General features: G+C 38.9%; 2 protein-coding genes across 2 annotated transcripts; both read left to right on the forward strand.

The window, feature by feature from the left end:
* Positions 1-1,255: 1,255 nt before the first annotated feature.
* On the forward strand, positions 1,256-11,756 carry LOC117337307 (ileal sodium/bile acid cotransporter-like). The gene is made up of 3 exons (XM_033898217.1): positions 1,256-2,025; positions 4,181-4,352; positions 9,684-11,756. The coding sequence occupies exons 1-3, from the start codon at positions 1,453-1,455 to the stop codon at positions 10,388-10,390; spliced, it is 1,452 nt and encodes a 483-aa protein (XP_033754108.1). The 5' UTR covers positions 1,256-1,452; the 3' UTR covers positions 10,391-11,756.
* A 340-nt stretch (positions 11,757-12,096) lies between these two features.
* Positions 12,097-16,499, forward strand: LOC117338547 (proline-rich extensin-like protein EPR1). Its single transcript, XM_033899905.1, has 4 exons — positions 12,097-12,108; positions 14,116-14,334; positions 14,668-14,971; positions 15,062-16,499. The coding sequence occupies exons 1-4, from the start codon at positions 12,097-12,099 to the stop codon at positions 15,442-15,444; spliced, it is 918 nt and encodes a 305-aa protein (XP_033755796.1). The 3' UTR covers positions 15,445-16,499.
* The last annotated feature ends 3,896 nt before the right edge of the window (positions 16,500-20,395 follow it).

The raw sequence follows: 20,395 nt of genomic DNA on the forward strand, positions 1-20,395 counted from the left end.
TCGATCCGATTCTCTATAGATTTGTTGTTAGAGCCTTTGTAAAATGAAAGAAATCTTTTTTAAATTCGTTTTATAAATCCGGATTAAACACAAATTCGATAGAGATCCTGTCATATACTGTTACATATCTGTATTAAACTACAAATTCGTGAGAGATCCTGTCATATACTGTTACATATCTGTATTAAACTACAATGTTCCTGTATAGTAGATTTGTTAACAATACAATATTTTGAAAGAAGTCGTGGAAATACAGACAGAAACAGTAGTAAGATCATGACATGCACAATTGTACGTATACCTACTGTTTTTACCCTCGATACTGTAAGTATCAGAAAAGATAGGATGCCATGCACAATTGTACGTATACCTACTGATTTTACCCTCGATACTGTAAGTATCAGAAAAGATAGGTTGTAGATGCACATTTGTATAGTAGACAATGTCGACACTTCAATGTCGGTTATATTTTCACTAGGGATCGAGTCAAAATGATTAAATCACACGTATACATATGTAACAATCCATTGTGTACAAGCAGAGCTGACGTAATATCAAAGGGTATATGCACACTTTATCCCCGTCCCAGTGTTTATAATAGACAGCTTCAGCTTTCAGTTGAACCGACTTCTAGTTAATTTGCTACCGAAAATATTAACCCACTCTAACGATGTATTAGTGTATCTGAACATGATTCGTCCGGCTTTTTTGGAGAAGTTCAAAGTTCATCACATACATTATGTATGAAGATGATTAACCCGATATCCGGCATGTGACGGATACTTTGTGGGTTTCTAGACCACATTAATTCCTAATACTTGATTCATGCTTGATATGATTCATTCTAAATCCCACTTGCTTATTTCTACTCGTTCATCATCTAGTTTCAACCAATATACGTACATGTACATTGTACGTTTATTTATTTTTTAAAATTATCTTATTTGATCGTATAAAAATATTTATTCAGGTGTAGACATGGAAAGTAGATTTCTATTGAAAACTAGTGAGCAGTTTCGGATTTAATGGTGATTGAGAATTAATTAACAAAAATATGCGTAAAAGCGTCATATTTTTAAAACTACCACGTGTCAGGATTCCTTTTCAATAAAATGTACAATTATGTGTAGATATTAATTGACTCATCGTGACATGACAGACTGAGATTAAACATGTCTTTATATCAGAGTATTACTGAAGGATGGCCTAATGTATGTATACATTATAGATAGTACCCAATCATCATCATGTGTCTTTCGCATCAACACTCAAGAAGTAAAACTCCAGAGAGCTTCCGAATGCATTGAGCTGCATGTCTCCTCCATGTTTTGTTTACATACACGACTTCACGCTACGTACACACGTGTGTAAAAGCGACCTTCACTGGGGAAATCCAGGTCACAAAAGGCTGTGGCATCAAATGGCTAGCCAGCAGATTTCCTGTGTATCAATATGAATTGTGTGATTTTTCTCGTAGGTTTTCTCTTACAGCGTGTCAACGGACAAAATTGGGAATTGAAGTTTATGGAGCCACATGAAGGAGGAAATCTGCTGTTATCGGAGGGAGAAGAGCGAATTGTCACGTACAACATCACTGTGCACAGTTCCGAAAGCTCAAGCATTTATATGATATCGACAAATACCAAAGTGGTTGACATTATCGGCGGAATAAACCATAGTGTTACCGGAGGGGTTTCTGTGATACCCAATGTTACGGTTCGGGGTATTTTTCTCGGACGTGCCTCTCTGACATTCCAGGTGAACAGAAAACTCAATGGCACAGTCTCGTCGACACGGACTAAGGGAGGCAACTCGTGGTATGAATTGCCGGTGGTTTTGGACGTGGTGGTGAAAAAATATGAGGGTGTTCTGAACAAAATTTTCCAGGGTTCAGTGATAGTGCTGGTTTGTGTGGCTAATATAGCAATGGGATGTAAAACAGATGTACAGGTGGTCAAGACAACGCTTCGGACACCCATCGCACCACTGACTGGCCTCGCGTCACAGTTCATCCTTATGCCACTGGTAACATGAGTATTATTAATAGGCTAAGTATAGTAGATATATAAACTCTATTAGTATTAATTAACTAATAAATGATACTAGTTTCTACATTATGTTTGTAACTGAGATATTTGAATTGTAGCCTTACATCTGTACGTTGGTTGTGTACACATGTATGACTGTACGCCTGTGTTAATGAAAAAGGAATTGAGTTGAACTAACATTAAATTGTAAACATATATATATATTAATTAAAAAGAAACAAATAACACAATATAGGAAATTACATAATTTATTCAGTCCGACCTATTATCAGAACTAATAAAGGTTCCTGTTATCGTCAGCGAAGTTATAAATCATCCTCTTCAAATACGCTGTAGGTTATTGCTTTTGAACAAAATAATGTACGACGGTAGTTATAATGATAATATGATATACCTAGCCAGAATGATACAGTAATTGGTGATTAAAACAGCGGAAGTAAATCGCCAGTGAAGCTTACTAATCCGGTTTGTAGTATATATATTGAGGGATTTCTGCACGTCACAGGAAGTTTTTTTTTATATTTTTTTCATCCTTATGTCATCGTAATTTACCAATGTTCTGCTGAAACACAACTTTCGTTATATGTTTGCCAATTATACAAGTCAAAAGACATCTTGCACAAGATGTGAAGAAACTTCCTCCCTTTTTTTTTTAAATAAAAGTTTCAAGCCGAGTAAATTTTATTTAAAAGTCGACACTGGTTAAAGAAGTTAGCACCATTTACTTGTGAAGGCTTTTACAACAAGCTATAACATTCAATTCGATCGAAATTAAAAAAAAAAAACATTTAAATTTCCTAGTACTCTCTCTAGTATGATTTAAGTCTAGTCTATAAATGAAGTTTCCGGTTCGGTGACTTTCTCGAGGTAACGTGTAGGGTTTACGGACACGCTAGGTTACATTTGAAACTTAATCAACAGCGATCTTTACTCCCGCAGTACACATAAAAATCATCAGACATAATGAAATTATAAGGTAAGGAGGGTTTCTACCTCATCAATAACAAGCACAGGGACGTATTAGATCGAACTTCAGTACCTATAGGCTATCTTTTCCCTCCATTTATTCCTTTGGCATTTCGGCCAATCAGATTTTTCAACATGCATAAGACATATATACATCAGTAACATAACATTGTGGAGAGTGATACATCCTTGGGTATCGCAAAATATTGCATGAATCACGTACGATATAGTACGGTATGTGGTAAAATATTACAACTGTGAAATGATAGTATAACCCCCTAATTATGAACAGTAGGTCATAAATACATACATACATGCTGACGCTTACATGTATACCTACAGGTGCGCACATACATGCTCTAAATAAAATCTAGATAATTCTCGTATTTCTTGTCTCCAAAATATGAATGTGACAAGAACATATTGTGTTCTGATGTCTTCACATTATTTGATGTCGTCATGGTAACCTGTAAACACATTTTCCTATGCTTCGATGTCGTCAAGGCAACCTTTTATGTCAAGATATAATTTCTTTTGTGTTGATGTCTTGGTAAACTTACAACCGGCTTATTTTAGCCCACCATCTGATGATGGCCTTAGGCAATGGAGGGATATTTCTCATACTTCACGTGTAAGTCCCTAGCTGTCATCTTTGATTTTGAGAAATGAAGTTTGTTATCGCTATTTCTTGAAAAGTTCCGGAGGGATATTTCTCAAACTTCACATTTAGCTTTCCGTTGGTCCTGATCGGAAAAAGAAAATGGCCGACAGGCAGCCTTTTGATTTTGAGAATTGAAGTTTGTTATCGATATTCCTTGAAAAAGTTTTGGAGGGATATTTCTCAAAACTTTACATGTAGGTTAACGTTCCTCCCACCAGTCTGACCAGGGAAAAAATGGCCGATAGGCAGCCGTCTTGGATGTTGACAATTTGTTTGTTATCTCTATTTTTCAGAAAGTTATTTTTATATATTTCCAAGATTTCAGATTAAGGCTTTTCTTGTTATTATTAAGAGAAAAAGCGGAAAGAAGGGAAAAGTAGAGAGAACAATCATTCAGTGGTGGGCGCCAAGATCCGTCTGAAATCTCGTTTTGCTGACATATTCTGATGCTATATTTTAGCCTTATTTGTCCTGATGCCATGTTTTCGTCTCACTTTCTCCCCAGATATCGTTCACAGTGGGATACCTGCTACAGCTTACACCACCCATGGCATTCGGTCTGTTTGCCATGGGTTGTTCCCCGGGAGGAGCGGCCAGTAACGTCTACACTTATTTCCTTGACGGGAACGTTTCGCTAAGCGTTACCATGACTTTCGTTAGCACCATTGCGTCTCTGGGTAAGTGAACATAGCCATGGGTGACGGGTGGGGTTTGGGATTACAGAATCAGCCATGGGTGACGGGTGGGGTTTGGGATTACAGAATCAGCCATGGGTGACGGGTGGGGTTTGGGATTACAGAATCAGCCATGGGTGACGGGTGGGGTTTGGGATTACAAAATCAGCCATGGGTGACGGGTGGGGGTTGGGATTACAAAATCAGCCATGGGTGACGGGTGGGGGTTGGGATTACAAAATCAGCCATGGGTGACGGGTGGGGTTTGGGATTACAGAAGTAATAGAATGTCAGGAGCCTATGTCGATCACCAAGTTACTGATCAGGAACGCAGTCGCGTCGCTGGGAGATTCGGTGACAAGTTGAATTTACAACATCACGTCATTCGGGTAGTGGGGGTGGGATGGGACGCCATACATGTACAGAAGTTTCTACCACGGTTAGTTGTTTTGTTCCAATCTCAGACCATTTTTCAAACGAACTGACTGATGAATGTATAATATACATTCTGTTCTTTTGATTGGTTGATAATTTGAACTTTGACCGGACCTTGTTTTTCCCGTGTGCTTTATATCACGTCATCTACTGTCATGACTACTGACAAATTAGTGAACATGAAATCCACCGTATTCTATCTATACGCCTATTACCTCAGCTAACTTTCCTGTACGATAACAGTTTTGTAAATAATCTTTATCAGTTTCTATACAAAAAAAACCTTTGGCGTCTACCAAAGTTTCCTATTTCTATGTGGTTTCATTTACCAGTTTCAATATATATATAATAAAATCGTGAAGTATGATCCCTACGGACGAAGTTATACATAAAGAAAAAGAAAGTAACTCGACAACTCATCTTTAGAAGAATCGCCGACGAAAGCGCTAAGGACGAGTTGTCGAGTTTTTCTTTTTCTTTATATCTAAAGTTAAGACTGAAAAATTCCAAGATTATTCATTCTTATTACTTGTGAATGTTTTATAACCTTAGGGCACAATACCATCCGATATGTCTGAACACTCTCGCCCTAATGATATTTCCGCACTACATGGTACTCTAGATCTGCTACTGGCTTTCGACTGGGTGGCTTCGACAGAGCCTGACGAAGTGGAACATTAGGTTTTGTCAAGCACGCAGGGATTTGGCATCTGATCCACTATATCTAACATATAAATGGGCCATCGAGCTTAATTTCATTTCTGAGGGAGAACCTTGGATAAAAATAATAGTAACTATAGCTATGGACGGCGTTGATGCACGTGTTCAGAGGGTGTGTTGCACGTGCAATTTCTCCGGTATTTCCATTTTTAAGGCAAAACATGAGAATATCACGTCATAGTGAATTAGCTTCAACATACCGGCCAGGCCTCGAGGACAGAGTTCTTCCTTGTCTACATAACAGAGATCTGTTCGTCAGTTACATGTCTGTCAGTTCACTGTTGGCATTTATAGAACTGAAAATGTGGGAACGTAAAATCACTTAACTTTAATGTCAATATAATAAGTCAAAATGAAAACTAAATTTGTTTCAAAATGTCAACGGGTCATTATTCAAAATAGGTTTTAAACTGTTAACCTAAATACGCACACCTTTTCTATACGTGAGTATGCGTGCATGTCGGAATAACAAAAATGATACGTTAAATAGTTTAAATCTCTGGTAGGGCGTGTCCCGGATACTTGTCCGCAAAACAAGATAAAAATAACATATTTCAGATTACACAAGGACAACGCACGTTTTCAAGAGGTGCGTTTCATTTATAGGAATTAAATGTAGATATCAAATGATTCGGCGAACGGATGTTGTTGATATTAAGAAAATGTTGTCAACACATTGAAATGTAGGCGGATATATGTGTGTACATGTAAGTATAGGATGTGTGTCCCGGGGCGCTGTCCACTTAATGCGTCACTTCTCAGTATATGGCGTGAATTTCGGACGATTTTATCTTGACAAGTGTACCATTCGGCACCTCTCTGCCATTTTACTGTGTAGCTAGTTATAACTTAAGCATGAATGCTGACGATCTTTTTATCGCGGTTTGGTCGGTTGTAAATTGGCTATATATGACTCTTATCTTAGATAACATTGTGACAGGAATAACGGTCCTTACCTTACTTACCGTGCCGCTAATTATCGCATTTTTTTCTTATCAACAGAATAAAACTGACGTTTATTATTATTTTTTTCTTCTTTTATAGTAAATTTTGTTCCCGTTTAAACCACACGGAGCTTCCGAGGGGGCATGGTAATGCATTACTCATTAATCCTTGCGCACGACTTAGTTATCCGTGTACTCGAGTTAGCAGTCCGTACACACGAGTATAGCAGTCCGTGCGCTCGAGTATAGCAGTCCGTACACACGAGTTAGCAGTCCGTACACTCGAGTCATTAGTCCGTGCACACGAGTTAGCAGTCCGTACACTCGAGTATAGCAGTCCGTGCACACGAGTTAGCAGTCCGTGCACACGAGTTAGCATTCCGTACACTCGAGTCATTAGTCCGTACACTCGAGTCATTATTCCGTGCACTCGAGTTAGCAGTCCGTGCACACGAGTTAGCAGTCCGTGCACACGAGTTAGCATTCCGTACACTCGAGTCATTAGTCCGTGCACTCGAGTTAGCAGTCCGTACACACGAGTTAGCAGTCCGTGCACACGAGTTAGCAGTCTGTGCACACGAGTTAGCAGTCTGTGCACACGAGTTAGCAGTCCTTGCACACGAGTAAGCAGTCCGTGCGCTCGAGGTAGCAGTCCGTGCACACGAGTTACCAGTCCATGCACACGAGTTAGCAGTCCGTGCGCTCGAGTTACCAGTCTTTGCGCTCGAATTGCCAGTCCTTTATTTTGACATCGGTACAGATATAGTTTTGTCCGATATATATAGCTTTAATATGTGTCAAACACTTGTAAAGGTGGTTAGTGCTAATAGAATCGCGTCGCGGGCAATATTCTAATTTGGTCGATACCGTGACAGCCGTTCGAGAGGACGTGGTTAGCATTGGCTTTCATATGGAACGCCATAGCTGTCACATATCGCATCAAATACTTTATGGTTGGTATTTTCCTGATATGATTTCATCAATATATGATTTGATCATTTTATTCTTTGATTAAATTATTTTACACGATGTCATCATTTGATTTGGTTTCACCAATATATCATTTGATTTCATCGATGTAAATCATATGATACATTGTATCAGTAATATATTATTTAAGTTTAACATCATAATGTGATTTCATTACTACATGTATATTATTTGATATCATCAAGATAACCTGATTAGTTATTCGTGCGCGCGGACTGGTAACTCGTGTGCACGGACTGGTAACTCGTGTGCACGGACTGGGAATTCATACGTACACACTGGTAACTCGTACGCACGGATTAGCTAAATTCTGCGCACACTGAATGGTAACTCTTACGCACGGATAACTAAGTAGTGCGCACAGATTACTAGAGATCAACCAACCAATTGTTTTCCCATAGACCTTAGTGTTAACGTTTTGGATTATTTCATTCAAATTCTTGAATTGAATATGACGATTATGGTTTATAACAAAAGTTTAGGGTCTGATATAACACCTAATAAAAAAAAAAAGTTGGGTCCTTCAGCTCAAATGTTCTCCAGGGTAGCCATTTTGAAAAGAGGTGAATTTCGCAGTAAAAATTCTCAAAAATCTTAAATGTTTACCTGTTTACTATTATTACGTGAACTTTTGGGAAAAAAATCAATCGGACTTAAGAAATTTATATCAACATTTCTTATTGATAGTTACCTATCAGGCTACATATCTATTTTCTCACTTCATAACATACTGGCCAATCAGTGGCTGCCAGACATTTTATCCTTGGCTCAACGTTCTATACACAGGGGCTGTTTCAAAAATATATTTTTTCAATTGGTTGGTTGTTCCCTACTACATGTAAGTCGTATGTACGTAGTGGTGTTCATACGCACAGACTGATAACTCGTGCGCACATATTACTATATGTTATTCGTACGCACGGATTTACTAAGTCATGCGCACGGATTGGTAGTTCGGACGTTCGGGTTAGTAACTCTTGCGCACGGATTATTAAGTCATGAGTACGGATTGGTACAATGTAACGCGCGCGTACAGTTTACTACATGTAAGTCGTACGCACGGATAAGTAACTCTTGCGCACGGATTAGTAAATGAATTTACCATGTTCAACAGTTTTTGCTCAATGAGTTGCTTACATTATCTTTACTCAATATTCATTTAATTGTTTGAAAGGATCAAACAATAGGTTCACATACAGACATGTAACGGTAATAGGTCTACACTAGTAAAACCTGTACAAGCTAACAGAGCTTTGTATGTATTAATCGCCTATACAGGTATCATTTCCCGTCTACCCAGTGCTATATTGTCCAACCAAAATAATAATTGTATACGCATCTATAGGCCATATTGAACACAGTCGATTCGATGTCCAAATAGGAAGGATAAGAACATGTTTGTAGTATAATGTATTGAAAAAAGTGCATTAGCTAGTTCGTTTACTGGGTTTATCGCCACTTGAACAGCCAGAGTCACTTTGAGGCGGGATGTCATTGTAGTAGTCGGTGTCTACCTAACTCAATAACATATGGGAGGTCCATCGCGTGCTGTCCAGAGCAATTAGGGCAAAATGTCTCGCCCTAAGACACAACCATGGTATACACAAAACGTATGTTTTCTGGACTTATCCTTGAACTGGATGTTTGACTGACGATTCTGAGCTTGTATAAGTATATATGTTATTAAAATGTGTCACCTGAAAGCGAATTCAATACCTACATATGTATATCGAAGGTCATATGTATAATTTATCATGAATGTTTTACGGGAGAAGACGGACCATAAGTTTTAAAACTTTTGTCTGATCCCATTTGTATATTTGCAGATATAATAAAAATCAAATCGAAGGCATTTTCACTCGATACCTGTCTCTTTGACCTGGATTCTAGCGGACAGACATTGCTACATTTGTGAAATCGCCCAATTTGTTCAACGTTTACGGCAAGAGAAAATTATGTAGTCTATTGTATTTGAAGCTGTTTTTCCCTTGTAGAGAATTTAATAACGAACATGTAGTAAACAAAAAACAAACAGACAAACAAACAAAAACCCAAAAAAGAAACAAACAAAATCAAACCAACAAAAAACAAACAAAAAGCCTGTTTAAAGAGATCTAATTTTCACATTATATGTAGTAAACACGTTTAAGTTAGCAGTGTATATACCGATATGCTTGTATTTATGATTTTTTAAATCCAGCTATTACGTTATTTACGACAGATTATAATTCTGTATCTGTTACAGCTCTCATCCCTCTCTGGCTGTTCACCCTCGGAATCCATGTCATCTACAGGACAGAAACCGTCACCATCCCTTTCGTCAATATTGTCATCTCGCTTGTCGGCCTCATCGTCCCGGTGGGTATTGGCATCGTCATACAGAAAAAACTGCCAAAGGTGGCTGAATTCCTCCTCAAACTTCTACGAGTTGTAGCTGTGATCTTCTGTATCCTGGTTTTCACGATCGGTATTTATGCCAACCTCTATATATTTAGGTTGATGACGCCATTGAATCTACTGGCGGGCGCTCTATTACCTTACATTGGTTTCATATTCGGCGCCGTCATGGCGTTTGCGACAAGACGCAACAAGAGAGATATTTTGACAATCGCCATAGAAACAGGAATACAGAATTCTGGGGTGGCTATAGTCCTGCTTCAAATGTCCCTCCCTCATCCGGACTCCGATATCGCCATTGTTTCCCCTGTCAACTGCTCTCTCTTTACACCCATTCCCGTCGTCATAGCAATAATCATACACGTCATTAGAAAGAAGTGGTTCCGGAAAGACGAGGTCAAGGACACAAAACAGGAAGTAGGATCTGGGAACGAGGATGGTGATCAAAATGTGCCGGTGACGTATCACTACAAGTCTAGAGAAGCTGAGGAGGAGGAAGAGGATGGAGAACATGGAGAGGGGACCAATGGGCACCATCTCTTAAAAAAGAGCTGAAAATGAGAATTTAAATGATACCCAGAGGTACAGGTATGAACATAAGTAGCTATACCATAACTAACGAGTAACGCGGTATCCAGACCAGATTACGGACCCTGAAACAATGTCAGATGGAATGATTTTGTTCCGTTTGGACTAACACACAATTATTTATAATTGATACGCTATTTAATGATATCCGCGTGTCAATGTTAACACTTGTCACCGTATCCTTGTGATAACTTTTGGTCACAACGAAATGCGCATGCCTAGTAACTGACGAAGTATCACCCTAATAAACAATTATACGTCATGGGTCGAAGTGAGCCTTTCTGGAGGAAGCGTCCTTGTTGGCTTAGTTCATAGTATTTGTCCACGTGACCAACTTCCTGACTTCGCTAACGCTAGGAGTGTAGGAGTATGTATGATCACTCAGGTTTGGTGGAAGATCACGTGACGTAAGGTCGTAATCTCGTGTAAAAGTTAATGTCAGATTCCCTGTAAGGTTGTTGGCGAAAATGCTTTAATTTTTTTTATTGCCTCGCTTTCCATAACCCCTCAAATCTTTACGTTACAAATCTATTTCATATCGTTCCAACCGTATCAGTCTGGGATGGGATGAAATACTATTGCCATATATTGCCTTGCATTTTGAAGCGAATCGTCTGCTCCGTTCGAATATTGACAATACCATTTTGATATTTTCATTAATTCTAGAATATAAGTGTTCAGTAATTGTTTTTTTCAGTAATTAATTCAGATTGGCGCAGTATGTGTGTTAATTACTCGTATAGAAGGATAGCCTGTTTCACGGTGTTTTGGTAGTCTCCGGTGCTGTTCCTTGTAACCTCTAACTTCCATCCGTATGAGGTATAGCTGATTCCTCCGTCACGACGTCAAACAGAATAAAACAAAAAAAAAACAATTATTTTATATCTGAAAGGTTGATGGTAGAAATAAACAACCTTTTTTGTTGACGAGAACCTAATCAGCACCACCTTATAGTTAAGGATGAATCTCATACGCCATGTAAGATTGTTGGACGTGTAATCAATAATATCAATTTAACACGTGCTTTTTACGGATAATCCGCATTATACCCGCTATTGTTGTGTTGTTCAGATGGCAGCTTTGTCAATGTCTACCAATGCCAATAATGTGTTCCATGTTGTTGTTTTTTCTTGTATTTTTTTCTTTAAATAGTTCCGATAGGGAAAAATATGTTTATTTCAATTGTGATGTAAAAACTCCATACGAAGCTGGTATTCACATCATTCGAAAGCTGACTTAATTGTGACTTTAAACCTTCTGCAACTATTTCATATACTTCTATTGATACTACAGTTATCTGAGTATAAAAAACCCCACCTTAGTATAAAAAAAATAAAAAAAAATCACATCAAAAAGTGTAGTCCATGAAACGCACATGGAAATAGGTTGGATTAGTATTGAAGAGAGCATGGAACACATTGAATACGGCCAAATCCTATCTATTGCTTTCCGTCTCAGTATTGCTGACCTCGTGGCCAAAGTGCTGATAAGTATGCTATAAATGTATTTACATTTTAAGTTGCTTCATTAAGTAGCGGGTTTGTAACTTTTGATCCAGTATTTTCCGTGCTTTTATTGTTTACTTCGCTGTAGTGTTGTAATGTTTGATTCTCTGGTGTAATAGGTGCATGATATTGATTTCACTTTGGTAGCAAAGATTAAAGTCATACAAAATGGCGTGTTTGGTGATTAAATGATAGATATATGATTATATTGGTACGTTTTTATTGGAGTGAAATAGTAATAACAAAAGAAATGTGGAAGGAAAACATTGGTATTGTCTCCTGAAGTATTCCTGAAAAGGTGAAAGACTCGGTGAAAATACGACTGTATGTGTGAATGTTGTATTTATGTAGTGTATACATCTCGATCACTGTGATAATACATCAGAGTGCCTAATCTAAATGATATATTTGTAGTTAATAATGATATAACAATCAATTATTGTGTACATATTACTTTACCTTTACAAAGTTAGGGAATGGAAGTAAAATGAATCTCTTTCGACTTGATTGATATTGAAGCAATATTTGTGTACATGAACTCGGTGGTAAAGACTTGAGTTGTACTTGCTGAAAAAGACTTGAGTTGTACTTGCTGATGAAGACTTGCGTTGTACTTGCTGAAAAAGACTTGAGTTGTACTTGCTGACGAAGACTTGAGTTGTACTTGCTGAAAAAGACTTGAGTTGTACTTGCTGATGAAGACTTGCGTTGTACTTGCTGAAAAAGACTTGTTGTACTTGCTGAAAAAGACTTGAGTTGTACTTGCTGAAAAAGACTTTAGTTGTACTTGCTGATAAAGACTTGAGTTGTACTTGCTGGTAAAGACTTGAGTTGTACTTACTGATAAAGACTTGCGTTGTACTTGCTGATAAAGACTTGCGTTGTACTTGCTGAAAAAGACTTGAGTTGTACTTGCTGAAAAAGACTTTAGTTGTACTTGCTGATAAAGACTTGAGTTGTACTTGCTGGTAAAGACTTGAGTTGTACTTACTGATAAAGACTTGCGTTGTACTTGCTGATAAAGACTTGCGTTGTACTTGCTGAAAAAGACTTGAGTTGTACTTGCTGAAAAAGACTTGAGTTGTACTTGCTGAAAAAGACTTGAGTTGTACTTACTGATAAAGACTTGCGTTGTACTTGCTGATAAAGACTTGCGTTGTACTTGCTGATAAAGACTTGAGTTGTACTTGCTGATGAAGACTTGAGTTGTACTTGCTGAAAAAGACTTGTTGTACTTGCTGATAAAGACTTGAGTTGTACTTACTGATAAAGACTTGGGTTGTACTTCCTGAAAAAGACTTTAGTTGTACTTGCTGAAAAAGACTTGAGTTGTACTTGCTGAAAAAGACTTGAGTTGTACTTCCTGATAAAGACTTGAGTTGTACTTACTGATAAAGACTTGGGTTGTACTTACTGATAAAGACTTGGGTTGTACTTCCTGAAAAAGACTTGAGTTGTACTTGCTGAAAAAGACTTGAGTTGTACTTGCTGAAAAAAACCTGCGTTGTACTTGCTGAAAAAGACTTGCGTTGTACTTGCTGATAAAGACTTGCGTTGTACTTGCTGATAAAGACTTGCGTTGTACTTGCTGATAAAGACTTGCGTTGTACTTGCTGATAAAGACTTCCGTTGTACTTCCTGAAAAAGACTTGATTGAGAACCTGACAATAGTAACATAATCACTAGAATTAGTTAGAGTAACTATAACTGTAGATTTCATTGTTCCTCGTAGGACCTACCGAATTGTAATGTTATTGTTTTGCATTGATTTAAGCATTTAATTTTCGGAATTAAGGAAAAATCTTCGTTACATGATATATTTTAGGAAAGAAAAAATACGCCTGATAATATTTTCGAACAGTGATTTTCACAGTTATGGTCGCTTTACTTATACCAGACATGCATACTCTACTGCTTCAGTTACTATGAGGTGTATTCCATGTATGTATTGTACGAGTGTTGATGTAAGTTTTGTGATATTATCCCGATCATTCTATATACTGAGTATCAGAACGACACTTGGAGATTTTATTCCAACACTTTATGTTTGTATGGAAGTATATTCCTTTGTATTGTTAAATGTCACAATAATCCTGTTACAAAGAACGACTATAATTATGTATATATATCGAAGACAATCTCTAAATGTGTTCTTATATTCTCCACAATAGATAGTGTTGGGGTTAGATTTATATTTCTACTGCATGGTTCTGTCACATTGAATCCTCGATACTCCTGGGGTATAGTTCTCCTTCTCTCTCCACCCATCAACCCTCGATACTCCTGGGGTTTAGTTCACTTTCCCCTCCTTCTCTCTCCACCCATCAACCCTCGATACTCCTGGGGTTTAGTTCACTTTCCCTCCTCTCTCCACCCATCAACCCTCGATACTCCTGGGGTATAGTTCACTTTTCCCTCCTTCTCTCTCCATCCATCAATCTTCGGTACTCCTGGGGTTTAGTTCACTTTCCCCTCCTTCTCTCTCCACCCATCAATCCTCGATACTCCTGGGGTTTAGTTCCCCTCCTCTCTCTACCCATCAATCCTCGGTACTCCTGGGGCTTAGTTCACTTTCCCCTCCTTCTCTCTCCACCCATCAACCCTCGATACTCCTGGGGTTTAGTTCCCCTCCTTCTCTCTCCACCCATCAACCCTCGATACTCCTGGGGTTTAGTTCACTCTCCCCTCCTCTCTCTACCCATCAATCCTCGGTACTCCTGGGGCTTAATTCACTTTCCCCTCCTTCTCTCTCCACCCATCAACCCTCGATACTCCTGGGGTATAGTTCTCCTTCTCTCTCCACCCATCAACCCTCGATACTCCTGGGGTTTAGTTCACTTTCCCCCCCTTCTCTCTCCACCCATCAACCCTCGGTACTCCTGGGGTTTAGTTCACTTTCCCCTCCTTCTCTCTTCATCCATCAACCCTCGATACTCCTGGGGTATAGTTCTCCTTCTCTCTCCACCCATCAACCCTCGATACTCCTGGGGTTTAGTTCACTTTCCCCTCCTCTCTCCACCCATCAACCCTCGATACTCCTGGGGTATAGTTCTTCTCTCTCCACCCATCAATCCTCGATACTCCTGGGCTATAGTTCTCCTCTCTCCACCCATCAATCCTCGATACTCCTGGGGTTTAGTTCACTTTCCCCTCCTTCTCTCTCCACCCATCAATCCTCGATACTCCTGGGCTATAGTTCTCCTTCTCTCTCCACCCATCAACCCTCGATACTCCTGGGGTTTAGTTCACTTTCCCCTCCTTCTCTCTCCACCCATCAACCCTCGATACTCCTGGAGTCTAGTTCTCCTTCTCTCTCCACCCATCAACCCTCGATACTCCTGGGGTTTAGTTCACTTCCCCCTCCTCTCTCCACCCATCAACCCTCGATACTCCTGGAGTCTAGTTCACTTTCCCCTCCTCCTCTCTCCACCCATCAACCCTCGATACTCCTGGGGTTTAGTTCACTTTCCCTCCTTCTCTCTCCACCCATCAATCCTCGATACTCCTGGGGTATAGTTCACTTTCCCCTCCTTCTCTCTCCACCCATCAATCCTCGATACTCCTGGGGTTTAGTTCCTTTTCCCCTCCTTCTCTCTCTACCCATCAACCCTCGATACTCCTGGGGTATAGTTCCCCTCCTCTCTCTACCCATCAATCCTCGGTACTCCTGGGGTTTAGTTCACTTTCACCTCCTTCTCTCTCCACCCATCAATCCTCGATACTCCTGGGGTATAGTTCTCCTCCTCTCTCCACCCATCAATCCTCGATACTCCTGGGGTATAGTTCTCCTCCTCTCTCCACCCATCAATCCTCGATACTCCTGGGGTATAGTTCTCCTCCTCTCTCCACCCATCAACCCTCGATACTCCTGGGGTTTAGTTCACTTTCCCCTCCTCTCTCCACCCATCAACCCTCGATACTTCTGGGGTATAGTTCTCCTTCTCTCTCCACCCATCACTCCTCGATACTCCTGGGGTTTAGTTCACTCTCCCCTCCTTCTCTCTCCACCCATCACTCCTCGATACTCCTGGGGTTTAGTTCATTTTCCCCTCCTTCTCTCTCCACCCATCAACCCTCGATATTCCTGGGGTTTAGTTCACTTTCCCCTCCTTCTCTCTCCACCCATCAATCCTCGATACTCCTGGGGTTTAGTTCATTTCCCCCTCCTTCTCTCTCCATCCATCAATCCTCGGTACTCCTGGGGTTTAGTTCACTTTCCCTCCTTCTCTCTCCACCCATCAACCCTCGATACTCCAGGGGTCACGTTCACTTTCCCTCTTTGCATCCCTGGAATATGTCCACCATCGATATTTTAGGGGTTACGTTCACTTCTCTTTGAATCCCTGGAATATGTCATTATTTAATGCTCGTCTAGGCATTGTAGTAAACATGTGTTGTAGATATTTGACCAACTACAATGGTACTACAGTAAACTGTTCGTTGAGATTGATATATATAGCTATACACAAATGAAGATTTATATTGATACGGAGTTGGTTCATGACATGTATTTTATATAAAAAGTATTTACATGATATTATGGTTGACAAAATAAAATATTCAAGCTTCAATTTTCGTTTGTTGTCGGTCTTAACAGAGTGGTTTACCGGGCGGGAAGGACTAATTGAAAAGAAAAGAAAAACAAACAAAAAACATCAAAGCGAAATCTATCAGGTATAGGACAAGGAAACCATTATGTTCTTTTCATCATATAGACAACATCCAATAGTCAAGTAAGTTAGAGTGTGAAATTATTTGGTGTGACATGGCGTCACCCTTAACAACATCAATGTATACATTTTAATTGACTTCTCGCTATCTGCTATGACGTGCGTACAAAATATTCACCAATGATGTGGCGTAGTAAATTCACCAATGTACTTTTCAAAGATATATTAAAACAAGTACCTCTCAACATACAACCCACGGTTTTATCAACTTTTGAACATACAACCCATGGTTTTATCATTTTTTAAACAAACAACCCATGGTTTTATCTACCTCTGAACATACAACCCACGGTTTTATCTACCTCTGAACATACAACCCACGGTTTTACTACTTCTCAACATACAACCCACGGTTTTACTACTTCTCAACATACAACCCATGGTTTTATCATTTTTTTAACATACAACCCATGGTTTTATCTACCTCTGAACATACAACCCATAGTTTTATCAACTTTTGAACATACAACCCACGGTTTTACTACTTCTCAACATAGAACCCACGGTTTTATCAACTTTTGAACATACAACCCATAGTTTTATCAATTTTTAAACATACAACCCACGGTTTTACTACTTCTCAACATAGAACCCACGGTTTTATCAACTTTTGAACATGCAACTCAGGGTTTTATCAACTTTTGAACATACAACCCACGGTTTATCAATTTTTGAACATACAACCCACGGTTTTATCAACATTTGAACATACAACCCACGGTTTTACTACTTCTCAACATACAACCCACGGTTTTATCAACTTTTGAACATACAACCCACGGTTTTACTACTTCTCAACATAAAGCCCACGGTTTTACTACTTCTCAACATACAACCCACGGTTTTACTACTTCTCAACATACAGCCCACGGTTTTACTACTTCTCAACATACAACCCATGGTTTTATCATTTTTTTAACATAAAACCCATGGTTTTATCTACCTCTGAACATACAAACCATAGTTTTACTACTTCTCAACATAGAACCCACGGTTTTATCTACCTCTGAACATACAACCCACAGTTTAATCTACCTCTGAACATACAACCCACGGTTTTACTACTTCTCAACATACAACCTACGGTTTTATCAACTTTTGAACATACAACCCATGGTTTTATCATTTTTTTAACATACAACCCACGGTTTTACTTCTTCTCAACATACAACCCACGGTTTTACTACTTCTCAACATACAACCCACGGTTTTACTACTTCTCAACATACAACCCATGGTTTTATCATTTTTTTAACATACAACCCACGGTTTTACTACTTCTCAACATACAACCCACGGTTTTACTACTTCTCAACATACAACCCACGGTTTTACTACTTCTCAACATACAACCCATGGTTTTATCATTTTTTTAACATACAACCCACGGTTTTACTACTTCTCAACATACAACCCACGGTTTTACTACTTCTCAACATACAACCCACGGTTTTACTACTTCTCAACATACAACCCACGGTTTTACTACTTCTCAACATACAACCCACGGTTTTACTACTTCTCAACATACAACCCATAGTTTTACTACTTCTCAACATACAACCCACGGTTTTATCAACTTTTGAACATACAACCCACGGTTTTATCTACCTCTGAACATACAACCCACAGTTTAATCTACCTCTGAACATACAACCAACGGTTTTATCAGCTTTTGAACATGCAACTCACGGTTTTATCAGCTTTTGAACATGCAACTCACGGTTTTACTACTTCTCAACATACAACCCATGGTTTTACTACTTCTCAACGTACAACCCATGATTTTATCATTTTTTTAACATACAACCCATGGTTTTATCTACCTCTGAACATACAACCCATAGTTTTACTACTTCTCAACATACAACCCACGGTTTTATCTACCTCTGAACATACAACCCATAGTTTTATCAACTTTTGAACATACAACCCACGGTTTTATCAACTTTTGAACCTACAACCCACGGTTTTATCAACTTTTGAACATACAACCCACGGTTTTATCAACTTTTGAACCTACAACCCACGGTTTTATCTACCTCTGAACATACAACCCACGGTTTTACTACTTCTCAACATACAACCCACGGTTTTACTACTTCTCAACATACAACACACGGTTTTACTACTTCGCAACATACAACCCACGGTTTTATCTACCTCTGAACTTACAACCTGCGGTTTTGAACGCGGTCGAATCTGCTTTACAATATGTACTAAGTGATCGCGGAGATGACTTCTTTATATACAGTATGTAAAATAAAGGTCTGAAAGGTGTTCGCAAGATACATTAGCTGGATTAATAAATCATTCAGTGTATTATAAAACCAATTTTTCAGATCCACTAACACTTTGTTCGAAAATCCACTACCCTACCTGTTCATGCGATAAGGTCTGACTATTACACACTGGGGCGTGTCGTGTTGGAGATACCTGATGAAGGGACTTATCTCTAATGAGAACACCCACACTAGTGACAGTGATCATTATCTCATCAATCACCTTTTGATACAGTATCTGATTCTATTTCTGTCCTCACCTGTATGTCCATGACTTACAAGCTGTCTTTGTCACGGTGGACTTTCTAGGAACACATAACCTTCTGCTATGCAAACCTCCTGCGTAGCTTGACGTCCCGTTTCATAAACGAAAAACCATTGCTCCGAAAAAAAAGGGAGGGGGTTGGGGCGTGACATGCGATGTTCGAATGATTACTACATTCAATCGTATCTTTCAATTAATAACATTTCATGTTTTATAGTATGCCGTTCCTGATTACCAGGGTATCTATTATCAGACATTTATTAAACTTTGATAATTAATTGACTATTTGTACATAGCTTTCGTCCGGGACTTTTATTCTGGTTGTTGTGTGATAACAGACACGTTCAGAGGAGATACATCAGTCACGAGTTAATACACCAATAATTTAGAGGTACTACATGTTTAGTCACGAGTTAGTACACCAATAATTTAGAGGCACTACATGTTTAGGAATCGGAGCTGAGTTACGTGTTCTAGTCACTCAGAATATGAATCTACTCTGAAACAAAAAAAAAAAAAAAAAAAAGCAAAGCAACAAGAACAGCCGACGATAGAATACATGCCAATAAATAAATTGATAATGAAATATGAATATAAAAATAAATTTACATTTCTGATGTAAGTGGACTCTGATACTCAGATTTACTCTTTTTCAACTAAGACAATGACAAATAGATAAAACATTTATTGTCAAAACATTTACGATCACCTGAAGACAAAGGTAACTCTGTCCTCTTTAAATGACACAATATTAAGAAAAGAAAACCATGATTGAATATATGAATCATTCGGTCATCGCATAGCATTCGACTGTTTTGAAAAATTGCATTTGTTTGAAGAAGTGCATAAATAGGATCACACATCTTACAACGCGATGCTAGTTCAAGCTATGCGAGGCGGTTTGCATAACAGAGAGTTATGGGTTGTTAGATTGCCCATCGTGTTTGTGTCTTAGTGAACTCCAATAGATCATGTTTCACAGTCTGTTAGTATCGAGTTAACACATATCTTTCACTTCTTCCTATTCTATATAATGTCTCCTTTTGCACTGCCTGACTTTTGACATTTAGTTGAGCATACGCCCCTGTGAGGAAGACTTTTGGTTTTGTTCACTGATCGAGACATTTTGGGAAAAGGACGACTGGTTCATCCGTTGTCAGTATAACTTGACCGGAGTGGATGTCTTCGAC

Source organism: Pecten maximus, chromosome 11 (assembly GCF_902652985.1).
Source record: "Pecten maximus chromosome 11, xPecMax1.1, whole genome shotgun sequence".
Taxonomy (NCBI): domain Eukaryota; kingdom Metazoa; phylum Mollusca; class Bivalvia; order Pectinida; family Pectinidae; genus Pecten; species Pecten maximus.